Raw genomic sequence first — 25,820 nt, 5'->3', positions numbered from 1 at the left:
TCATGCACAATAGAGAGCATACTGACTGGCAATATCACCTCCTGGTTTGGGAGTAGCACCGCACAAGACCGTAGCAGACTACAGAGAGTGGCCCGCTCAGCCGAACGCACAATTGGAGGGGGGCTTCCCACTCTCCAGGGCATTTACAACAAGCGGTGCATGGGCAAGGCTAAGAGAATTATCAAAGACTCGAGCCACCCGAACAACTGCCTCTTTGAACTGCTGCGGTCAGGCAAGCGATACAGGAGTCTCATGGCAAGCACAGAGAGACTCAGAAGAAGCTTCTATCCCCAGGCCATCAGGATGCTCAACGAACAATAACACTATGTATGTAACTGAGGGGTACAATTCCCTGACTGTATTGTTAGATATGATACTTACTACCACTACCTCTTGTACTTTAGACTCTGGCCACCCAGTACTAGGCATAAATAATTATGGTAAACACTCCCACGTAGATGAAACGATCCAACACAAATGTACCAAGTCGAAAGTCTGCGTTTAATAATAATTAATACATAGCAAAAGGTATGTAGAGCAATCACTTAATTACATTTATGATTTGAAATAGGATGCACTTTTATGGCAAATGAGTATTCGTTGGTATATCAATAGAGAACGTCCAATCTCTGGTGGCGCAGGCGGTAAATATACAACCTGGAATATTTAAGGAATAATAGCAATGATACTTTAATGATTATAGAACTGGATACACTAGGGGGGGATTCCGGTCGCTTGTAAGACAACTGGAGAAGGGGGGGGGGGGGGGTAGAGTCTGGCTGTATCCGTCTGGCCGAGGGTATCCTGGGAGAACCCACGGTTGTGCGGCTCGGTGCCTCAGCGATCCTCGATCCACAGATGAAAGCAGTTGGACTCTCTGTGGGCCGGCTTCCTCCGGTCCACGATGGAGAGACGTGAAGCGACCTCGTCGTGTAGAGCGTCTCCTCACCTGTCGTCCTCTCCGGGGGGGGGGTTTCCAACACACGGCAGTGTTGGTCTTTATCCATAGAATAATCACTGTATACAAAGCATAATCCGTGCCTGGGAAGGCGGGCTGTCGTCGGTAGAATAATCCGGTATGCAGGTCCACTCGCTCGTCGGCTCTGGGGCTCCTCGGGTGCAGCCTCACATGGGGTCGGCCACCCTGGATAAGCAGCCAGTTCTACCCGAAACGATGGGGGTACTGACTACGATAGTATTCTCACCGCACGAAGCACTACATATGAATAGACTATTATTAGCTTAATAGACTACGTCCAACTCGATGATATAGTGCCAAATATGACTATTCAAATATTAATATACACGATGTCTCAATACCGATGGTAGGCCGAACTTGGCCTTACTCCCACACGTGGCGTCGCGGGGAGGCTTTACGTCTGTCACTCTATTGGAGGGTAAGAAACTGGACTAAAAAGAAAGTCCTACTTTAGTAGCGCAGTATATATACGCACTATGAACAAATAGTACCATTAGTGGTGCGGTAGCCAGATTCCTACGCGGAACTAGGACTTGTTCGTACATGTTGAGCGGTACGTTTGAACTGGGTCTGGGGGGTATGGCAGCCTGGCACCAAGGTCTCGACCAATAGTAGAATGGAGACTATTATGGGATGTTCAGTAGGCTAGAATGGATATTCAATGCATATTGTACAAGGAATATACAAGGGATATCAGGGAATATTAGAGAATATACAAATACAATTAAATATATATATATAAATAAATATATATATTCGGTTTAATCTGGCCCTTCACAACAGCCACCCCCTGATTGGTCCCAGACCTAATCAGTTAAGCAGAGACAGATTAATCGCGTTGTCTATTTACACATAAGGGTTTGCTGTAGGGGTCAGTCAACTTCACAAAGTCATAGGGTTATAGGGTCATGGTCATCATCGATTGTGTCTGGGAGTCGGGGCAGTTATATGAGCCTCGCCACGGGACGGGTGTAAGTGCGACCCTGGACAAGCACTTCAGCTGCTCGGACCTTGCCGTCGGCACCGGTGATCACTTTGCTTACGCGGCCGGCCGGCCACATAGCTCTGGGCAGTGATTGATCAATAATCATGACGACTGTTCCTTCTGTCAAATTGTCTCTCTCCTTTACCCACTTCTGGCGGGTCTGTAGAGACGGTAGGTAGTGCAGTAGGAAACTGCTCCAAAACTTGTCGGCTAATACTTGGCTGTACCTCCACATTCGTCGGCCGTTCGCTTCTTCAGGCCGGTACATTGTCTGGGGTAACGCGGGATCTAGCCGCCCCATCAGGAGTGTGTTGGGGGTAACTGGGTCGATATCCGCCACATCGCTGGAGACGTAGCCGAGGGGCTTAGAGTTCAATACTCCCTCAACCTCCGTGAGGACTGTCATTAGGACTTCTTCCGCCACAGTCTGGGCCCCAAGTACTGCGTACAGGGCTGTCTTTATGGAACGCACTTCCCGTTCCCAAGTACCACCGAAGTGGGGTGCGTTTGGGGGGTTGAATTGGAAGTTAATCTGTGCTGGAGCGAGGTGGGTCTTAAGTTCTGGGCCCATAGCTTGGAAGCTCTCTCTCAGCTCTCTTTCGCCGCCTTTGAAGTTTGTCCCATGATCGGACAATAGTGTAGACGGTCTTCCTTTCCGTGATGTGAATCTACGGAAGGCCATAAGGAATGAGTCTGTGCTCATGGTCGGGAGAAGCTCGATGTGTATCGCTCTGGTGGTCATGCATTTGAATACAATACCCCACCGCTTCTCGGTTCCTCTTCCTTTCTTTATGTGCAGCGGGCCAAAGCAGTCCATACCCGTTGAGTGGAATGGCTTGTCACCGATTCGGAGGCGACATGGAGGAAGGTCAGCCATCCTTGGTATGCTGGGCTGCGCGCGCCACTTGCGGCAGTCTAGACATGTTCGCTGGAAGCGTCGTACCGCCTCTCTTCCTTGTAGGATCCAGTAACGACATCTGATCTCCGCAAAGACTCTTTCTGCTCCTGCGTGATGTACATCCTCATCGTATTTCTTTATAATCAGCTCTGTGACCTTGTGTCGGCTGTTCAATACGATCGGGTATTTAATGTCATCCGGTAGATTGGGGGCTCTGCGTAGGCGACCACCCACTCTGATGAGGGTATGAGCGTCGTTCTCGGGGGCCAGATGAATTAGTCTGCTGTCGGATGGGACGGGCTTTCCTCCCTGTAGACAGGCCAATTCATCGGGGAACGAGTCTCTCTGGGCTCGCTGCAGTAGAAGCAATTCTGCTTCCTCGTAGTTAGCTGCTGACATTTCAGCGGGGGACTTACACTCCGGGTGGTGCCGCAGGAATGTCCTTTGTTGTGCACTCTCTATGGTAGTGCAATCATCTATGTTGGGGTCTGCGGAGATAACAGTGCTCAATCTTATTCTCAGCCTCCTCTTGACTGGCTTCCCTCGGGATAGGCGTGGGCCACTCTCCTTCCGGGAGCTTTAGGAATGCTGGGCCGTCACTGTAGACATTGCGACGGGTGAGGTCATCTAGGGTCATTCCCCGGGTGATGACGTCAGCTGGGTTCTGTTTTGTATCAACGTAGCGCCACTCTGTTTCTCCGGTTAACTCTTCGGTTAAGTCTTGAATCTCGGTGACTCTGACTCCCACGAAGACTTTGTACTTGCATGAGTCCGATTTGATCCAGGCGAGTCCTGTCGTGGAATCTGACCACAGGATTGTTCTAGACACCGGTATGGTGAGCTCACCTTGGATGAGCGTGGCTAGGTGCGCTCCGGCTAGGGCTGCGCAGAGCTCTAGACGTGGGATAGATTGTTGCTTGCGTGGGGCTATTCTCGAGCGGGCGAGGACAAATGCTGTGTAGATCTCTCCCCCCTCTTCTTGGGCCCGCAAGTAGGCTACTGATCCGTATGCGACCTCTGAGGCGTCACTGAAGACGTGTAAGTCCATTTTACATGTCTCTGGCCTCACCGTGGGTGGGAAGTAGCTTCGGCGCATGTTAACGCCTGGGAGTGAGTGGAGCTCCCTCTCCCACTCTCTCCAGGTGGATGAAAGGTGTGCGGGAATGGGGTCGTCCCAGCCCTGGTCCTTGTCCCACAATGCTCGTACAATCATTTTTGCCCTGGTGGTGTACGGTAGAATACATCCTAGCGGGTCATATTGTCGGGCGAGTGTTGTGTACACACTCCGTCTGGTGGTCGGCGCCGCCGCCGGCCTTCCCTGCTCCGTAGTCAGGGGGTTGTGTCTGTAGTGAAGCGAATCTGTTTTGAATCACCACACCAATCCCAGGGTCATCTCCTGGGCTTCTCCCGGGATGGTAGCCATCCAGGTCTCGCTGCTGGCTGCCTTGTCCTCGGAGGAGAGGCTGCGCAGTACTTGCGGATCGCTGCTGGCCCACTGCCTGAGATCAAAGCCGCCTTTGATCAATGAGGCGCGGAGTTTTATCAGGAGAGCCTCGGCTTCTTCCTGGGTTGAAAGGCTTTGTAGACAGTTGTCTACGTAGAAGCTGTTCTTTACGCTGTGTCGGACCTCTTCGTCCGCTGCTGGGTCCTCTGCTACATGTTTCTGTAGTGCAAATGTAGCACAGCAGGGGCTGCACGTTGTTCCGAAGGGGAGGACTTCCCATTGGTAGATGGCTGGGTGCTCATCTCCTGGCTTCTCTCTCCATAGGAACCGTAACAGGGGCTTGTCCTCCTCTACTAATCTCACCTGCAGGAACATTCCTTTAATGTCCCCGCTGATGGCCACCTTTTCCTGGCGGAAGCGGAGTAGAACGCCGAGTAGGGAGGGGCCGAGTGTGGGACCGGGCAGTAACTCTTTATTCAGATTTTGGGATCCGATCTGGTAGCTGCAGTTAAATACTATGCGGTCTTTACCGTTGTGATGGACCTTGTGGTGAGGCACGTACCACGATTCAGTGGTCTGGTCAGCCTCTTTAATGTCCATCTTTGTGACGTGTCCCGCTGTGATGAGCTTCTCAATCTCGGCGCGGTATACACTCTCTTGGGCGGGGTTCTTGGCTAAGCGCCGCTCCGTGTTCAGCAGGTACCATTCTGTGGCGTCTGTCTTGCGTGGAAAGTAGGCATTCCTTCTCGCGGCAGGAGTGGCGTGGCGTATCTCAACACGCCGTTGACCGGGACTCTCTTGGTCCCTGTCTCGAGGAGGTGAATGGCGTAAATGTCATCTTTAGAGCGAATGTCTTTCTTTCCGTTCTTAAAGGGCATTTGTTCCAAGGTCCATAGCCGCTCTACGTGTTGCAGGAGTGCGGTTTCTCCCTCTGTGACTCGGGAGTGGAGACATCTAGTGGCTGTACTTCGGTTGAGAGATTTGGCGAGCGGGCCTTGGAGAGTCCATCCCAAACGGGTCTCGACTGCTGCAGGACAGCCTCGGGGTCCGGTATGAACCCGGTCTATCGGGACAATGAGGTCTGCATGGTCGGAGCCTATCAACAGGGTCGGCATAGCATTGTCTATGAGCGGGATCGGTAACTTGCGCAGATGTGCATATTTCTCCATCAGCTTGGCGACGGGGTATGTGTACCGCGACAGTCCTATTTCTTGGCTGGTGAAAGCGTCTGTAATCTGGTACCGTCGCTCAGGCTGGCCGCTTGCTGCGATAGAGAATGAGACATTCTCGCCCTTTATCGTCTTCAAATCTCGTCTTATTGTCCGAATTGTCATTTGGGTTTCGCTTCCCCGCAGCCCTAGCTGGGCCGCAGCGGAGGCGAGCAGAAGGGTCTTCTCTGACCCGTCATCGAGGACGGCGTAAGTGTCCAGGACTTTATTCTGGTAGCTTAGTGTCACACGCACTACTTTTAGGAGTACTCGGGCTCCACTGCTGCTGGCGGGATCGATGTACATGACGCTCGCTTTGCTGCTGGATGGTGCGGGTGAAGGGCGCCGTCTGTTACTGTCGTGAAGTATGTCCAGATGGGCTCCATCGCACTTGGTGCACCTTTTCTTTAAGCGGCATTCGGCTGCCATGTGTGAGCGCGCACAGCGAAAACAGCGCTTGTTGGACTTTATCCATTGACTTGCTTCCTCCGCGTTCAGCTTGGGGAAGGAGTCACATTGCGCTAGCCAGTGTTCTTTCTCACAGTAGGGGCACACTATCTTCCACTTCTCCGTTCTGGAGGGAGTACTGTGGCTCCTGCTGCTTGGTACTGACTCCGATTGGTGCATCACAGTCACCGATCTTCTTCCATCATTTAGTCGTCTGGTTCCTTCTCTGGAGCCAGGGGTGCTCCGTCCGAATGTATCTAGCCGTAGGCTGCTGACTTCTCTCGCCAGGAAGTCTGCTAGATCGAGGAGGTTCGGTTCGGGGCCATTCGGGTCTCGGTGGTCTCTCTGCCGCCTAAAACGCTCCTGTCGAGCGGGCGGCAGCTTCTCCAAGATCCTTTCCACATTTGAGTTGGCGTAAAGTTCATGCCTCCCCTTCTCTCTCTGCGCTCCCAACATCCCTACCAGGGACTGCACTCTGATGGACAGGTCGTCCAGTGCTCGATTGTCTATTGCTGGGGGTAAGCGGTCGATGTGTCGGATCTCCTGGATCACGTAATCCCATATGCGCCCATACCTCTGGTCCAATGCTACCAGCGCTGCTGTGTATGGGGTGGTGGAAGTCGCGTAGGCGAGCGCTATATTATGTGCGCGGGGTACCTTTAAGTGCTTCAGTAGGATGGCGTATTTATGGCGTTCATCCAATACATCCACCAACATGGTCTCCAGACACATGCGGAGTTCTGTATACTGGGCCCGGTTCTCTTGGGTGAAGTCGGGTACCATAGGCGTGCCAATGTATGACGCTGACTGTGGATACATCGGCGAGCGTTGGGGGAGAGGCCTCCTAGGCGAGTCTCCTCCCGCTCCTTGGTATGGGCTGGTACCGGCAGTGTACCATGGCCCGCTTGTCCAGGTGCTGTTCCTCGGTGCGGGTCGTGCGTCGTGCTGACCCGTGTATAGAGTCGGGGGTCTGTAGCGCAGCTCCGCGGGAGTATAGCCTGGGCTGTACCGGACCTCCTGGTCCGGTAGAGTACTGTGCTGTCGTCGGGCGTGGTTCTCCTCCTCTTCCTCTTCGTCTTCAGTTAGGTCATCCAGTGCTTGTAGTCTCTGGTTTAGCCTCTCCACAGGATATGCTGCTCCTTCCCGGTTGCTAGGTCTCGCTTGGACCGGTGGGGGGAGGTGGTCTGTGGGGGGTATAGACCTCGTCTGTTGGTCAAGTTCAGGGTTGTTTACTCGGCTAGGGGATGCCGCCCTGGAGGTGTGTCTAGACGAGTTCCTGGAGCCTCTGGCGGAGGGAGAGGGTGTTGTCCGTCTGATCAGCTGTTCTATTAGTTGCGCTTGCTGTCTGTCGCGCTCTGCGTCCCGTAGAGCACCAGCAGCTGCTCGCTGGCTGTCTGCTCGGTCTCGGGCCACATTCTCTTCCATCTGAATGCGTCTTATTTCTAGACGTATATGCTCTTCTTCGCTCCGCTGCTGGATCTGCAGTCGGTCGCGTTCAGCAGCGGCATTCAGGCTGATGAGGAAGGCCTGCTGTAGGGTCCTCTCTGCCTCGCTGGGAGAAGGCGGTTGTATAGGGGAGCCTTCCCTCGGGGTGCTCCTTGCGGAGCCTTGGAGCTCTATCTCCACGGTGCTCTCCCCGTCTTCTTCCGTGCCGAGTTCTCTCTCGGTAGCGTTGTATTCCTCCCGGGACTCATCGGGGACTACTTCTTCAGTACTGGCGGGGTGTGAAGTCATGTCTGGTTCCCACTGGTCCCCACCGTGAGCTTGGTCAGTGACATTAGAACCCGTAGGGGCCTCTATGGTCGGGGTAGTCTGGGCGTTGGGGTTAGACATACTTTTACTTTCTAGTTTTACCGCGTTTACTGTTAGTAGAAGACTAGGTTGTTGACTGACAGCGTAAGCCTCTAAGTACTGAGGGAGCCGTCGTTCGCGCTGCGGGCGTTGGTTAGGAGGATCGTTTCGTGGAGTGTTCATCATAGGCCATTTCAATATTAATAACACTATATTAATATTACACTAATTACCATCCGGCTCGAAGGACCAATTGTAACTGAGGGGTACAATTCCCTGACTGTATTGTTAGATATGATACTTACTACCACTACCTCTTGTACTTTAGACTCTGGCCACCCAGTACTAGGCATAAATAATTATGGTAAACACTCCCACGTAGATGAAACGATCCAACACAAATGTACCAAGTCGAAAGTCTGCGTTTAATAATAATTAATACATAGCAAAAGGTATGTAGAGCAATCACTTAATTACATTTATGATTTGAAATAGGATGCACTTTTATGGCAAATGAGTATTCGTTGGTATATCAATAGAGAACGTCCAATCTCTGGTGGCGCAGGCGGTAAATATACAACCTGGAATATTTAAGGAATAATAGCAATGATACTTTAATGATTATAGAACTGGATACACTAGGGGGGGATTCCGGTCGCTTGTAAGACAACTGGAGAAGGGGGGGGGGGGGGGGGTAGAGTCTGGCTGTATCCGTCTGGCCGAGGGTATCCTGGGAGAACCCACGGTTGTGCGGCTCGGTGCCTCAGCGATCCTCGATCCACAGATGAAAGCAGTTGGACTCTCTGTGGGCCGGCTTCCTCCGGTCCACGATGGAGAGACGTGAAGCGACCTCGTCGTGTAGAGCGTCTCCTCACCTGTCGTCCTCTCCGGGGGGGGGGTTTCCAACACACGGCAGTGTTGGTCTTTATCCATAGAATAATCACTGTATACAAAGCATAATCCGTGCCTGGGAAGGCGGGCTGTCGTCGGTAGAATAATCCGGTATGCAGGTCCACTCGCTCGTCGGCTCTGGGGCTCCTCGGGTGCAGCCTCACATGGGGTCGGCCACCCTGGATAAGCAGCCAGTTCTACCCGAAACGATGGGGGTACTGACTACGATAGTATTCTCACCGCACGAAGCACTACATATGAATAGACTATTATTAGCTTAATAGACTACGTCCAACTCGACGATATAGTGCCAAATATGACTATTCAAATATTAATATACACGATGTCTCAATACCGATGGTAGGCCGAACTTGGCCTTACTCCCACACGTGGCGTCGCGGGGAGGCTTTACGTCTGTCACTCTATTGGAGGGTAAGAAACTGGACTAAAAAGAAAGTCCTACTTTAGTAGCGCAGTATATATACACACTATGAACAAATAGTACCATTAGTGGTGCGGTAGCCAGATTCCTACGCGGAACTAGGACTTGTTCGTACATGTTGAGCGGTACGTTTGAACTGGGTCTGGGGGGTATGGCAGCCTGGCACCAAGGTCTCGACCAATAGTAGAATGGAGACTATTATGGGATGTTCAGTAGGCTAGAATGGATATTCAATGCATATTGTACAAGGAATATACAAGGGATATCAGGGAATATTAGAGAATATACAAATACAATTAAATATATATATATAAATAAATATATATATTCGGTTTAATCTGGCCCTTCACAACAATGTAACAACCATCAAATGCACTCACAGCACACACATCCACACGCACACACTCACTTTAAACATACAACTCACTGCAGCACCCACTTTAACCACTTTAGTACACCTAAGCACACTTTATATTTATCTGTAAAGAATTTGCACTACAACCCATACCTCATTACACCTTACTGTAAATTATATTGTACCTAAATTGTACCTCATCCCACTTCTGCTTTGCACTGTATAGTATATTGTATGGTAACTCAGTTACTTCTACTCTACATAGAGCATTGTATATATGTATATACTGAAAATTTTTGTCTACGTACTTGATTTCTATTTTATACTTGCTATACTTATTTTATTATCTATTTTTGCCTAGCACAGTCTCTGGAGCGAAACAGAAAGAAGCATTTTGTATAAAAGTATTCTGTACTTCTGTATGACAACTAATAAAGAAACTTGAACTTGAAACTTGTTTATTTATCATGCATTGCAACACTAATATATGGTCAGTACCCCAAGTCAGACTGCCCATATACAAATTATCTTGGGGGTCTGAGGGCAGTAGCCCCGACCCCCTCCCTGGGGAAGCACTTAAGTTAAGTACCCTCCCTTTGTTTAGACCCAGCCACCAGCCCCCGAAAATGAACACCTGAGTGCTAGACTTAAGTGACAGAGGAGGGGCAGAAGGTTACTGAATCTGAAGGGCTTCATCTGTAGCTTCCAGCATAAGGGGGTTGATATTGCTCCAAAGTTAAGCTGTTTTAATTTTGAGGAAAATTGGGCATGGTTTTCAATTTATAAGACATCTGAAAGAGAAGTGTCCTTTATACAGCCATGTCCAATTTATGTTAGTCTCATGATAGGTCCAATTTATGTTAGTCTCATGATAGGTCTAGGGGCCGAGCTTCGATTTTAATTCGAAGCTTTGAATTTAAAAAAAAAAATATTAATTTTTTTTTTATATAATAATATTTTTTATTTTTTTTTATCTTATGTTGTGGGACTTGTACAGCACTTTGGTAAACTTTGTTGTTTTTAAATGTGCTCTATAAATAAAGTGGATTGGATTAATGAAGTAGCCCCTTTCGTGACTATGACACAGCCAACGCGGCTGTGTGATTTAATTCAAGGTGGATCGCTGTTGTCGTTTGAACAACTTCAGATTTCATGGGAACTACCAATCCCCCAAATCAAGAATGTTTAAGATGAATGAAGTAAGATTTTGATTATTTGAAATATGGCCTGTGTAGACTAAACTATGCACAGAATTATGTCAGTCTACAAGGTCCGGCAATGTAGACCTTGTAGACTCCACTACAGACCAATTATCAGTGAATGTTCATGCATTTTTAAGAAGGGCTACTTCCACAAAAAAACAAAGAACTCACCAAAACATCTCAGTAGCACCTTATCTAAATGTTCTATTTCATATATGGAGATTCATATTTATTTATGTATTGCATGCATTTCTACATTTTATTTCCTATTTTGTTTATTCATCCCAGTATCTTTCTTTCTTATGTGTGGAATTCTACAAGGCATTTACATTCACATTTACATTTAGTCATTTAGCTGACGCTTTTATCCAAAGCGACTTATAAGTTCTGTACGACAGGTCATCAGGAAGGATACAACTATCAGCTGAGTAACAATATTCATCAAAGTGTTGCGTGTTACAGTGTAGGTTAGTTTATTAGGACAAGTGCATGACAGTAAGGTTAGTTAGGGTTCGATTTTTTTTATTTTATTTCAGATAATGGTTGAAGAAGTGCGTCTTTAGTCGACGGCGAAAGATTGGACGGGATTCGGCTGTCCTAACTGGGATGGGTAGTTCATTCCACCATTGTGGGGCAAGGACTGAGAATAGGCGTGTAGGTGGTGTATATGTGTTTGAGGATGATATCCTTCAAACAGGCAATAGTGATGATATAATTTGGGCAGTGCTGAGCTGGGTTACGTTCCTCCAGTGTATTTGTCCCCCGGCCCCACCCAATGGCCCCATGCACACACACACACACACACACACACACAAAAAAAAAAAAAAAAAAAAGGTGAAAAAAATAATTTGGATTTTTTTTTTTTTTTACTTCGATTTTTTTTTAAATGTTCGAAGCTTGTGCCATCGAACGAAGCTTTGAAGCTTCGAAGTATTTAAGACAGCCCTAGATAGGTCCAATTTATGTTAGTCCCATGATTATTGGATTTATGATCCAATAATAGGTTACATTTATGATAGGATCAAACCTTTTTGCATGCAGTACAAATAGGCCACCATTGCCTTTTTTAAGCAGTATACATACACACAAACACACATTACATATACAATAATGTATCCCGCCTCCAGTAGGTACCTGTAACAACTCCTTGATAACTACATTTGAAGGACCCTGCGTGTTGATATTTGGATGGAAACTATTTGAAAGCCACAGCGTTCAATCTGGCTCACCTGTGGTGCTCTGCGTAGGTTTGGGCTGCTTAAAGTCTGTTGCAACTTCAAATGTATCCTAGTTATACTGTAGATTCCTACTAAGTTGTGTTTTACGCATTACTAAAGTGATTGCACCACAGAGATACAGTAAGTTACAACATAACTCTCAGTAACAACTGACTATAATCATTAGCAGTTTATCTGCCACACAGCATTTTCATTAATTACACACCCTTTTGCAACACAGCAATCCAGTAGAGACCGAATTTATTGATATGAATTCAATTTACGATGAATTGAAAATGGGGGACCCTGATGTAAACAAGACGAAAGTCTTTCTCTGGTCTGCATCCACTTAACAATTCTGTGTATTGATCCGTACTGTATTGTACCCATTCTGCAATCTGTTAATAAAGTTTTCAATCAATCAATCAATCAATCAATCAATAAATGATATATAATTTTTTTATCCACTTTTTCTCCTTATTTTTCTATTTTTCTCCCATCCCAATTTCACATTGCCAATTCTCTCCTCCAATTCTCCCCTCCCCTGTCTTGAACGTTGCTAGACCATGCCTCCCACTGGTCGGCTGTAGTGAGGATAGAAGCCTTGCATCACGTGTCCCCTCCGGTACACGAGGAGGCAGCCTGTCGCATCTTTTCACCAGACAGCGCGGACTCTCAGTGGCGAGGAGCAACGCGTGGGAGGCTCACGCTGCCCCCGATACTTCCTGTTTCTGCTGTGCAGGCGCACCGACCGTCCTGTAGGACTACCTCTGTTACGGGGTGGTAGGTGTGTAGGACCCAGGTGCAGGGTAGGACTACCTCTGTTACGGGGTGGTAGGTGTGTAGGACCCAGGTGCAGGGTAGGACTACCTCTGTTACGGGGTGGTAGGTGTGTAGGACCCAGGTGCAGGGTAGGACTACCTCTGTTACGGGGTGGTAGGTGTGTAGGACCCAGGTGCAGTGCAGAACGGATAAGACGAGAGGCAGGTGTTGGTTTTCAAACAAAAGATACTCCTTTATTTAGAGTAGAAAAATGGTACACGCAGACAATGTCGTATAAATAAAAGGGGAGAAACCTCTGTCTCCAAAACACGTTAGAGCACATAAACATAAACTCATCTACACAATAAGTTGGGGAAAGCAAAGAGGAGAAATCGATGTCTCCAAAACACGTCACAAAAGAAAACACGTCAGGCGACGGTGCTGCATATGCACACAGCAATCTCATATAAACAATAACGAAATGATATGGCAATTAATACAAGTAGCGAACGTACTTACTCTCCATGGCAGGAGCGATAAAACGTACTCACGTAGGCACTAATCACGGACAGTTTGCTGATCGACTCACGGTGTCTGTAGTAACACGGAAGAGCATATAAAGCCACCTTGTCACACCAGGTGCTAATGAATGTAATTAGGGCAGGTAGACAGATCAATTACCACCAGGTAAGGCTAGGGATCCCTGAGGAGAGCAAACCCCAAACATTACAACCTCCTACGAACTGCTTCAATGACAATGTCTCGGAGTGTGTACACACACACACACACACACACACACACACACACACACACACACACACACACACACACACACACACACAGACAGACAGACAGACAGACAGACAGACAGACAGACAGACAGACAGACAGACAGACAGACAGACAGACAGACACACACCAAGCCGCCTGCTGCATCGTTAAATAAATTATGGAATTTATATGGAATTTGTTAAACTTATTCTTTGTGTCTGTTGTCATTTGTGTAATTTATTTATTTATATATTTAAAATTGTAAGCATTTCATGAGCAAACAAAATTCTTCAGAATAGACATTTGAAAATGGTCTCGATCTGCAAGCACATTCGCGCTGTGTTCAAGCTGAGAACACAACCCTCGGCCACTGGTTTCTCCCCTCCCCTTTTCCTTGAAAGTAACCTGGTGTAACCCAAGCGCCCCTACTGGTTGATACCGTTAATACGGCAACCAACGGAAACCACTCGGCAGGGGTAGGCGGTCCTAAGGGCTACATCTGTAAGATGGTAGAAAGTCCATGAAAATATCTTTATTTATATAGGCCTATATCTTTTAGAACCACCTCATATCAATAATTATATGTAGGCTACACACACACAGTGGGCCTGCCTTCAACCCCCTATGTCTCCCTACCACTCCCATGACAACCACAAAATGACAGCTTGACCATTTCATGTGGACATATTGTGGGGATTTGTCAAATTTGCAAGCTGTCACAAATATAGAATTTGGGTTAAAGATTGCAGATGCAGATTTTTGGTGAATTGCCCCAAATCGCTAAATTCTGTAAGGATGGATTTCACTTCCCCTCACTGGTACCTCTCTCTCCCTTCAGTTCCAGGACTACCACAGCTTCGTGATGCACGGCTGCACGGTGGACAACCCCGTCCTGGAGCGCTTCATCACTCTCTTCAACAGCGTGTCCCAGTGGATCCAGCTGATGGTGCTCAGCAAGCCCACTGCCCAGCAGAGGGCCATGGTCGTCGCTCACTTCATCAGAGTGGCACAGGTCAGTACAGATGGGATGCTACAGCCAATTAAAACTAACAAGCACACACACGCGCACGCACCCACGCACGCACGCAATCGTTGTACGCCAACCACGTATATATACGCTATTTCCAATTGTTATCCATCCAGGGAGCCTGTGTAACCATAGGGAATGAGTCTGAGATCGCAAAAGTCCAATACTGCCGCCTGGTGGTATGCAGCCGATGTTGCACTCCCTTTGAGACTCTGTGTATGTGGCTGTGTGTCGATGGAATTCCTCCGGTGGACTTTTCTAGTAGCCTGGACCGAGGGCTTTACCCGATCGCATTGAATAGTTTTCGGGACCCCCGATTCATTATGCTGTGGTGGGTTATGTCGTGGCCCAAATGGACATACGATCTACCAGATGGCAATCAAATAATTGGAATATTCTTTTTGGAATCGCACCGGCCACAGGTACGCCCTGATCAGCGTATGCTGTTGTACTAACGAATGCCGTTATTGACAATCAATTAATCAGAAATGACCCCCCCCCCCTTTCATGAATTCATGATGGAACATAATATACCGATCATAATGCATTTGAATTTTTTATTGTAGCGTGTATAGGGACGAAATCCCAATGGATTAAGTATAATATGCGTCGCAGCCTATTACTAGCCTCCCAGGAATTACCCTAAACCGCTCTAAAACCATACTTATATTCACCACAGTATAAAACGGGAATGTATGGATGGAATTTTTTTTTCTTTTTCACATCTTGTGTTAGGGATAGTGTTGTCGGAGGACCCAATTGCAGAACAGAACGAGGAGAGAATAGGCAGATACAGATGTGGGACTGGAAAACGAGGTCTCTAACGCCGGTAGCAAGCTAGATGCCGGTGGTTGACGCAAGATGACGTCAGCTGACGCTGCTCTGCCTGGTTCAACCAGTAGGGGGAGTCGAGTTACACGGTGGAGAGAGGGGGCTATTGTACAATCTGTGTGTGTGTGTGTGCATGCGACACTAGTCTTGGACATATTATTTTGCAATGTAATGCTTTTCTGTTGATTATTTGACTGTCATTGGTACAGTAATGGTGTGGTATTTTCGATTAACGTGTGTTTTTTAAGGATAATCAGCTAGATACAGTGCAGTATTATTCTTTACGAGACAACCCAACGTGCTGGCACCGAAGACCCGCCCCTACTCTGCCTCTGATTCGCAGACTGTGGCTCTAGTTACGCTCTGGGGGGAATGTAACTGGATTGAGCAGGCTGGTGGATCATGTAGTGAATTAACTGGTAAGATAACTTAGGTTTACCGTTCGTTTGTTTACTGCAGTTATGTCAGAACGACAATCAACTAATCAACTAACACTAGCAACTGCTCAAATAAAGCATACCCACATTTGCTGTCAAGTTAACGTTATGGTTATGGTCCCTCGAAAAATAGAATGCGACCGCAAGGCTGGCCGTAACATTAGCTAACGTTCATTTAGCTGGATAGATGTACAGTAGCAGTACTGTCTATCTGTATGTCGTGTATGTCATATATGTTATGATGAATTGAAAATACAAGGCATTTATCTATGTTAAAATGTAAACTGGACCGTCGACTCTTGTGATCAGGCTGTCCTGTGGATCGAATAATCATATTTTCCTATTCACTTCTGGTTTGAATAAGCAGAGATGGAGATTTGTACATTTTAATTTAAAAAAAATGTCTTGATACATAGATGAAACACTCTCTTGGTCAACTCACATTAACAATACTGTAACAAAAATGAGCAGAAGTATTTCAATTATTAGACGGAATGCCTATTTTTTAACAGACACAGCTACTGTACCAAGCAAGTCATACAATCACTAGTTTTGTCACATCTGGACATTAATAAATACAAAAGTGTATTGTTATTGTTGTCATGTATTGTTGTCATGAACTCAATAGATTCCAGAAGTCATAATCCACTTAGTCCTGCTCCCAAAACTATTCCACTACAATGGGTACAATACTGACCAGAGAAAGACTTTCGTCTTGTTTACATCTACTATTTTTATTATTGTCTATTTAAAACTTAAAAAAAGGGGTGAAACGATACAGCATTCACTTTACGGCCTATAGGGATATTTTATTTCAATTCTCTGTTAGAAAAGAGAAATATTAAGCCCTGTGCAAGGAATAATATGAAAATGTGTTTGTCCTCCATAGATACAGTAATTGAATGGAAATTGTATTAACAGATTGCAAAATGGGTACAATACAGTACAGCTCAATACACACAATTGTTAAGGGGATGCAGACCAGAGGAAGACTTTCGTCTTGTTTATATCAGGGTCCCCCATTTTCAATTAATCATAACATACATGACAGACAGACAGTACTGCTACATCTATGACATACCAGATTTACAAATACAGTACTTTGTGATACAAAAAGAGTCTAAAAAAGAGAGTATATTATACACTTGACGTAGAAACTGTACATTGGAGGAGGTTGTGTAGGTGGGTGGGGGGTTGGGTGGACTGTACATTGGATCTACAAATATACAGTACTGTTTACAGTATGTGTACAAGGGAAGACTACTCGAAATGTGTTGTTTTCTTTGTGCATTAAGCCAGTCAATTTGCTCTTTGTATGGGATTATAACGGAGTTGTTACCCATTCAAAGTTAATGTCTTGCTTTATACATTTGTGTGCTCCCCTCGCATTTGACGATCAATTGGACTTGAAAACAGCAGTGACCACCACTCGTTAGATCATATGAAACAGTAGCCCCTGTCACGTCACGTAAGCGGCAGATAAAACAGTGAAGATCAGATCATTTGACTTACCACTTAATCCAACGTTCATTCCCCACAAGCGTCTCCGGTGACCCGAACACCAGCCAGTATTTACCCTGGTCGATTTGGTTGTCCACTCCTGCACTGTTCCCGGCACACGCTGCCGATTAAGGGCACGTACTTGGTCCTCAATAATGGACATTAGTGGACAAACCACTAAAACAATGGGGTTTTCGTGCCATTTGGAATAGCCATAGGTCTTTGCTGTAGCCGGTATTTTTGTATTTCCGATTCACATTTAGGAGGCATAGCAAGTTCGGTTGTCTCGAAGGAAGGATATAATTCCAACTTGACTTTGACTTTGCGCCTCCTGGCGGCACAAAACCCACCCTAATAAAACCATTTGACGAGGGACGTTAACGGGCGGTAGAGGCCGTTGGAATGGCGGTAGGAGGGACCTCAATTTGCAATGCTGTAACTGTAGGCAGACGAGACGTGGAGCCAAGGGTGAATTCTAACAAAAAGGTCTTTACTTCAAAATGGGCAGTAGCAACAAACAAAGGATTCTCCAAGGGCAAGAACAAAAGGATTGCAAAAACTAACTACAAAATAAACACTAACCAAAAAGGATACTGTGACGTGAAAACAAAGATGAGCAGCAACAAAACATGGAACACTAGAATACGGTAACACTTTATAATAACACTCAGTTATAAGACCTTTATAAGGTATTTGTAGATAATGAACTAATCATGAACAAATCATTTATATACATTCGTAAATTATTATTAAATCATTTATAACTATATTTGTATAACATTTAAAGCTGTCTACAACATTTGTAACAGGTGATGAAAAAGTAAACAAATAATTAACTGTATTAGACATTTGTTAATGATGAATAGGCTTCACTTCAGATTAGGGCACACAATAGCATCTGCAAATGATTCATAGATGTTTTATGAATGTCTTAACAAATCATTTGTTGAACATCGACAAATAAATGGAGGTACAGTATTTTTTTTTATATCCATTTTTCAAAGCATCTACAAATGTGTTACTACACATTAAACAACATTATTTAATGATGAACAAATCAAGTACAAACAATGTTGATAATGAGTTATAAATAATGTAGAACTAATTTGTAAATGTTATACAAATATAGTTATAAATGATTTAATAATAATTTACGAATGTATATAAATGATTTGTTCATGATTAGTTCATTATCTACAAATACCTTATAAAGGTCTTATAATTGAGTGTTATTATGAAGTGTTACCGAATACACTTACTATTAAACAGGAGCACGACAGAATCAGGAACAGTGGCCATGAAACACAACAGTAACAAACGCAAGCATCAACCAAGGAACCGAAACAATGAACCCACAACAAGGGTAGGGAACACACACCAGATATAGGGGAAACAATTAACACTAGAGTGACAGCAGGGCAATTAGCAAAACGAGACGCACATGGGGTGAGACAACCAGGAAGGAAACACACAAGAAATAAGATAAGATAAGATATTCCTTTATTGATCCCCTTGGGGGAAATTCAGGCATCATAGCAGCATGGGGGAAGGGGGGGGGGGGTACAGGTACAACACAAGCAGTGTAAACAAATAGGTCAATATCATTTACTATCTAACTAACTGAAAAATATATTCACAGTATTCACAGTGTCATATAAAGTGCAGTATGCATAAGGTAGTGTTATAATTTACTATCTACTGAAATATACATTATTCACAGTATCACAGTATCCACTGAAATATACATTATTCACAGTATCACAGTATCCACATAAGGTCCAGTATGCCTAAGGTAGTGTTATTGTCCTCCTTGGGTTCCTATTAGTCCTAGGTCAATGTCTGGCAAATAACTGAACACTAGACAGAGTAACATAACAACCATACAACTACACAAGGAACTAATAAACAAGGAACATAACAATTAACAGGGGAACAAGAGACAAAGTAGCAGGGGAATGGCACAGAGAGACATGTAGACATTAAAGATCCACCAGTGTACCAGGAGGGTATGCATGAGGGAGATAAGGGGAAGTTCGGATGAATGTCCAGCAGGGGGAGGTACAGAATGAGGAGCATAGTTCATGAGTGGAGGACTATTGATCATGGGTGGAGGTGGGGAGGAGGGACCAGCAGGCGAAGCCTGGCCAGGAAATGAAGAACCCTTACATCTTGAACGATAGATACTCGATGCCAAATGGGCCATAGTATTGCATCCATAGCTATAATATATATATATAGTTATAGCCCTGCAAACAAGGTGAGTGACTCCATAGATACATAGCGTGGCAGCACATAGTCATATCCCGTTCCCAGCGTGGTGATCAATGAGTTAATGTATTGCGTAATTTCAACGTGGAAATAAGGAATATCAAAATTCATGTTGTTAAACTTGATCATGCATATTTATTAGAAAATGAAATTACAGCACTATGTTATCAGTGAAATTAATGAATATTATCAACAAAAGCAACGGAATTGTTTCTGTATACACATTTATAAAACGAGGCATATTTAGCCCAAATATGTTGCCAGAACATAAAAAAAGAAAAGAAAATGCGTTCACATGCACTTTTCAAGAATAAAAAAATAGACTCAAAGGGGACACGCATTGCTATTCCTAGCACTATTTGGGCAACTTTACACAATTCCTGTGAGTCTATTCAACACATCTGTAAGGTTTTATAAAAAAAAAATGCATTGTTTTATATTTCTAATCAAGTACTAAGAAGCCACATTTTTCTCACTTTGGATTTCAGGCTGTGTTGGCCCTGCCCATAAGCACTTTGAGTGACAGTCATCCACACAGTCTGCGACTGGCACAGAGAGAGATGGAGCGAGACTGAGGGGGATACTAATGAATTCAGCCGCGGGGGGGCATAATCCCACGAGACAATGCATTGGTAACTTGTTTCAAATGACAATATATACCTCTGTGATTATTATTGTACGGATCGGAATACGGGCGTGCGCGTGGGAGCATGCGCAAAGATATTACAGTGATATGCTAGTGCTCCCGACTCGAGAGAGAGAGAGATAGAGAGGGAGAGAGAGAGACAGACAGAGAGACGACAGCGCGACGCACGTGTGTGTATGTGTGCTCTGTCGCGAGTGTGTGTAAGCAGGGGCAGACAGAGAAACGCAGCGTATGAGCCTCTCTCTCTCTCTCTCTCTCTCTCTCTCTCTCTCTCTCTCTCTCTATCTGTTTCTCCCTCTCTCTCTCCCTCTCTCTTGCGCGCTCTCTGCCTCTCCCGTTTGAGGAAGTGTCGGGTTTCACTATGCGCTACAACCACAGAGCCAATCAGATCACAATCAACTCCATCAGCTCCCAGTTAAGTCACCGAGCGAGTAAAATCAGAATGACCTAATTAACTGGAGGAGGAAATTGTCTCAACTGAATGAGAGCAATCCGCCAATATGGTATTTAGAGACACAGACCCATTGATACTAACCCCTATTACTATATAACAATGCTAAACACTGAAAAAGCCATTTATAATGCATGTCCCCTTTAATGGGAAGGGTGTGCTTGTACATTTGAACAGTTCCATGATACGTGGCTGCGTTGTGCTGAGAAAGAGGCACAGATCCGCTTCTACTCTGAGGCGAGATCTGTTTTTATTTTTTAAATGTCTTTTAAATGGCCTTACAGATGTATGTTGATGCGAAGGGGACAAGCTTTCTCGGCGCAGCATTACACAACACTGGGTACTCGTTCCGGACTGATTTGCGAGGGCCTGTCCAGTGAACTTGACTTTCTCGTCACACGAAAGATCGATGAGCGCCTCCCGCTCAGACAGTGGGAGGCCTGTTGCGTCATGTGTAATGAACGGGTCTAGGATCCAGTTGTCCAAATTGTCCGTGCTCTCCGTGTAATAGTTCCGAAATTGTTCAATGAGCCGTTCTATTTGGCTACAGATGATGGGCTTCAAATAATTTTCTGCAACATTCTGTTCCTCCAAAAAGCTATCAAGCTGAATAAATACCCCCAAATCTCTGCTGATTATCCTGGAGTGCCACAAACGGAGTTCAAGCTGCGAGTCCAAACAGGTCTGTGTCCGGACCTTGTAGTCCCAGATTCAACGCATTGAGGCGGTCAAAGATCTCGGCTAGATATTAGGGGTGCACCGATATATCGGTCAGGTATCGGTATCGGCCGATAAGTGCCTTGTTGACTGCTATCGGCCTATCGGCCGATAAGCTCAAATGTGCCGATAGCAGTCGCCGATAAATACCCATCAATTTGTGTAGCGTCAAAAGGCAAAAAAAAAAAAGTTCACTCGCGACCTACCTGCACAACGCCCGCCGTCCCCCACACACACACACAAGCTACTGCATCAAAGTAACTAGTACTTATGATTAACAAGGCATTCGTTTTGTGGCATTAGCGTTATATAGTTAGTGTTACACGGACAATAACATCAGCATATTATTATTACCCATAGCAGCAAGGCATTACTCCGAGTCCGTTCATTAGCTACCGGGAGATGCAAGACCAACGTTACTGGTGAAAATGTGATTTGCGTTGGAATACTCCTTTGTCAACTTGCTGTACTTTGCTTGCAGGTCTGCAGCCATTATTGCTGCATTATTAATAGCCCCAACTTTAGCCAAGGTAACGTTATGGCTAAACCTTTAACAATAGTTAACGCTAGCTTTCGGTTAGCTGTTCAATGCTATTAATAACACAACTCCCCGTCAACACCCTCTCTCGGGAAGATGGCATTTAAGAAAGTATCTGCTGTTAAAATGAAGTGTTACACGTTCAATAACAAGCATATTATTTAACCGAAGATAGCAGTAAACAAGGCATTACTCCGTTAGTCCGTTCATAGCTCGGTTCCATTCCGTTGCTCATTCCGTACCCAACTACACATTCTGCAATCTGTTAATAAAGTTTTCAACCAGACAAATGTATAGAAAGGCTTTGTTTTATTATAACATTTGTTGCAGTAAAATCATTATGTCTCATTTGGTCATGCGTGGAGCGCCGGTCGGCGGGCGCCGGGCCGGGCAGCTAACGTAGCTACGTTAAGTGTGTTCTTCTGCTCTCGCAAACAGAACAATGGCGGCATGCCCGGAAGTAGAAAAATGTATAAACGCTTGCCGATTGGTGGTAAGGACAGCAGGAGGTGGGTGCTAGCGGTGTGGCGTAATTGGCCGAATCGACTGTCAATCAAAATGGTTCCATTGCATTGGTTGAAAGCTCTGGTTGAGAGAATAGTATCCCGCTGCAGGCCGCAAGAATGGTTCCATTGCATTGGTTGAAAGCTCTGGTTGAGAAAATAGTATCCCTCTGCAGGCCGCAAGACGATACTGGGAGAGAGATAGTGATACCATAAACATATTTCTTGATGTTTCCTTTTTTTAAGTAAGTAAAGAGGCCTACAAATACAAACATACACATACAAATATACAGTAGTTTCATTTAAAAAAAAATATATAAAAAAAAAAGAAAAAAAATAATTATTCCTAAAGACATGGCGAAATATGGAATTTTACCATAAAAATGGACTGAATGGAGTATTTTCTGATTTATGGAGTGATAAAAAGAGATATCCAAAATCCCCTCTGTAATAACCTTTGGCTCTAATATGTCAACAAAATGAAACTATCATTTTGAAAATGGCTTTATCCAATGTTCAGATTTCTGTCCTGGAATTATATGCAAATTAGTGCATATTTAAGTAGATTATGCCTCATTTGCATATTTAAACATACAATTTCAGAAAACTTGTAATACAAAAAAGTCTTGTCTTAATATAAGTAATCAACTGGGGAAGTTTTATTGTGATATCTATTAGTTAACTTTTTTACCCTATTCACCTGCAGTGTCTCCCCTTAAGACCAAGATCACTTCTTTTTTTTGGTGAAGGCAAGATCTACCTATTGAAGCGTTGAGAGAAAAAGACAGCCAAGATTGTACTTTAAACTAACATTAAAAATGTCAAAGTAGAACTGTATTATGTACTTGCTCAGTCAGTGCTAAGTGCAGTCATCTTATGCAGCATCACTTTTCACATCAAAACAAAAGTAGTACTGTAATGTGGACTTTCTCATATTATTAACATTGACAAGCATATTTACAATTAGCATTTTATAAAGTAGAACTGTAATGTGTACTTTCTCAGTCAGTGCTAAGTGCAGTCATCTTATGCAGCATCACTTTTCACATCAAAACAAAAGTAGAACTGTAATGTGGACCTTCTCCTATTAATTAACATTGCCAAACATATTTACAATTAGCATTTTATAAAGTAGAACTGTAATATGTACTTTCTCAGTCAGTGCTAAGTGCAGTAATCGTATGCAGCATCACTTTTCACATCAAAACAAAAGTAGAACTGTAATGTGGACTCTCGGGGAAAGATACATTTTTTTTATTTATTTTTTTTTAACATATTTTTTTTCAGGGAAATATCTACAGGGAAGGTCTCAAAGATCGACCAGTCGATCAAGATCGACGGATTGGTGACCACTGATGTAAAGGAACTATGTACTTCTTCCACCACTGCCAAAAAGTAGGGTTCGTCACCATAGCCCCTATAAAATATACTCAATAGTAGTTTCCAGATTGAAACGCACACCGTCAGACGTCAGCGCCTCAGGGCACCTACTGTAATGACGTTTCAATTGCAAACGCTGCGAGGACAAAACTCAGCCGGGTCCAGCTATACCAGTATGCTAATTACAACAGGACAGCTGTTTCAATTGCAAAATTCACTGTTGGCACCATTCATGTTTCTACACTAAAGGATGCATTAGGAACTGGAGACGACTGTAAGCTGATTACGACAGGACAGCTGTTTCAATTGCAAATCGCTGTGGTGGTCGTTGGTACAAACAACACCCAGTGGTAGAATGACCAACATGGTGGAAGAAGACACCGTTCATCTTTCTGCACTAAAAGATGTGTTTGGAACTGGAGACCACTGTGGCATGAAGAACCCTCTCTCTCTCTTTCTTGACTTGTTCGCCTGCAGCAGCCGAACTGAACACTTTGACTGCCACCTGTCCAAAGATCAAATCAAATCAAAGGCCAGAGAACACACGTTAATGTCCCCATGGGCCGGACACGTCTTCTTTAAACAAGTCAAGAAGAAACATCACAATAAATCAAGAACAAAACAAAAACACCATGAAGTCCAAACTAATTTAAATAAATAAAATAAATAGGGATGTCCCGATCCGATCACGTGATCGGAATCGGCGTCGATCACGTGCTTTTCAGAGTATCGGGGATCGGGAAAAAATAATAATAAAAATCGGCAGTCAAAAAAAGAAAAATTTTATTCAACAAACATGACCATGTCCACGTCTTAAACTCATACGGAGGCCTTAGTTTTGGTTTTAAATTACATATAATATATCATCATTAATGTATTTATTGTCACACAGAGCAGAATAATTTTCCACAACAAACACATTCCCCTTTAATTTTCACCGTTGCAACAAACACCCCTTTAATTTAGACGCTACACGCTACACGCGTCTCGACCACAACAACAACACGTCGCTCCCGAAACACGGTTAATATCCACTGACTTGAGCAGCTAGACTTAATGTCAGAGGTTTGGAACTAAGCATTTTAAAATAGAAAGTCAAGCCAGTTGCAATGTTTGCAAGGAGGACAGCCGGCTGGAGGCGAAGTTTTCAGACTAACTTTTGGAGGATAACGTTACGTGACTGAGGATGATCGTCGGCGTTTCAGACCAGAATGGACCATTACGTAAGTCGAACACTGAATGTATACTAATGTGCAAACATATATTGAAACTTTTAATATTTCTCATATGAAGCAGAAGCACATTTCTCAGGGTGAATGTAATAACAAACGCCTCCGCGCTCGCGCCCCGGATATAGGCAACAGATGGGCTAGCCCCTTTCGTGACTTTCGGTTTGCAAGCCTGGGGCTTTTGTGACCGGAGTCACTTGCCCACACGCCCCGATTACCCAGTAGAGAAACGACCAAGCGTCATCAATGGGCTCGTGGTGTGTCAAGAATACATCAGATCTGAATTTCAAAGATACCCAGCGTACAATATGGGTCTAACACAGCTTCACGATGGGGTCTGGAAGCTCGGAGTTGCCGATAAACAGTTTAAAACATTGTTGGGAAACACAAGTGCTACTCACAGCGAACTCTGGCAGCAAGATGGCGTCTTCTCCTTCTGCAACTTTCCTTGTCGCATGCCTGGTGCGTTTAGCAATCACTGCGCTCCCTATCGGTCCCTGTTGGTCATTACCTATAGGCCATTACAGGGTAGAATCTGCTGAGCGCGTCTCCTGTGTATTGTTGTAATGACCAACAGGGACCGATAGGGAGTGCAGTGATCGCTGGACGCACCAGCCATTTTGCCAAGGTTCGCTCTGTGAGTACACTCGTTTTATGAAAATGATTTAAAATGTTTATCAGCAACTCCGAGCTTCCAGACCCCATCGTGAAGCTGTGTTAGACCCATATTGTACGCTGGGTATCTTTGAAATTCAGATCTGATGTATTCTTGACACACCGTGAGCCCCTTGATGACGCTTGGTCGTTTCTCTACTGGGTAATCGGGGCGTGTGGGCAAGTGACTCCGGTCACAAAAGCCACAGGCTTGCAAACCGAAAGTCACGAAAGGGGCTACAGATGG

At 45.0% G+C, this 25,820-nt stretch overlaps 1 protein-coding gene across 2 annotated transcripts in view; it reads left to right on the top strand.

Annotated features, from left to right (window-relative positions):
• The window catches only part of LOC311230975 (RAS guanyl-releasing protein 2-like), a 309,227-nt gene that overhangs the window by 209,469 nt on the left and 73,938 nt on the right, over window positions 1–25,820 (top strand). For both annotated transcript variants that reach the window (XM_084317429.1, XM_084317430.1), the window contains one exon: window positions 14,231–14,404. In XM_084317429.1, the coding sequence (XP_084173555.1) occupies window positions 14,231–14,404 (174 nt within the window). The remainder of the gene's footprint in view (window positions 1–14,230; window positions 14,405–25,820) is intronic.

Source organism: Notolepis coatsorum (assembly GCF_963971535.1).
Source record: "Notolepis coatsorum genome assembly, chromosome: 1".
Classification (NCBI taxonomy): domain Eukaryota; kingdom Metazoa; phylum Chordata; class Actinopteri; order Aulopiformes; family Paralepididae; genus Notolepis; species Notolepis coatsorum.
This window is presented reverse-complemented; position numbering and strand designations above follow the sequence as displayed.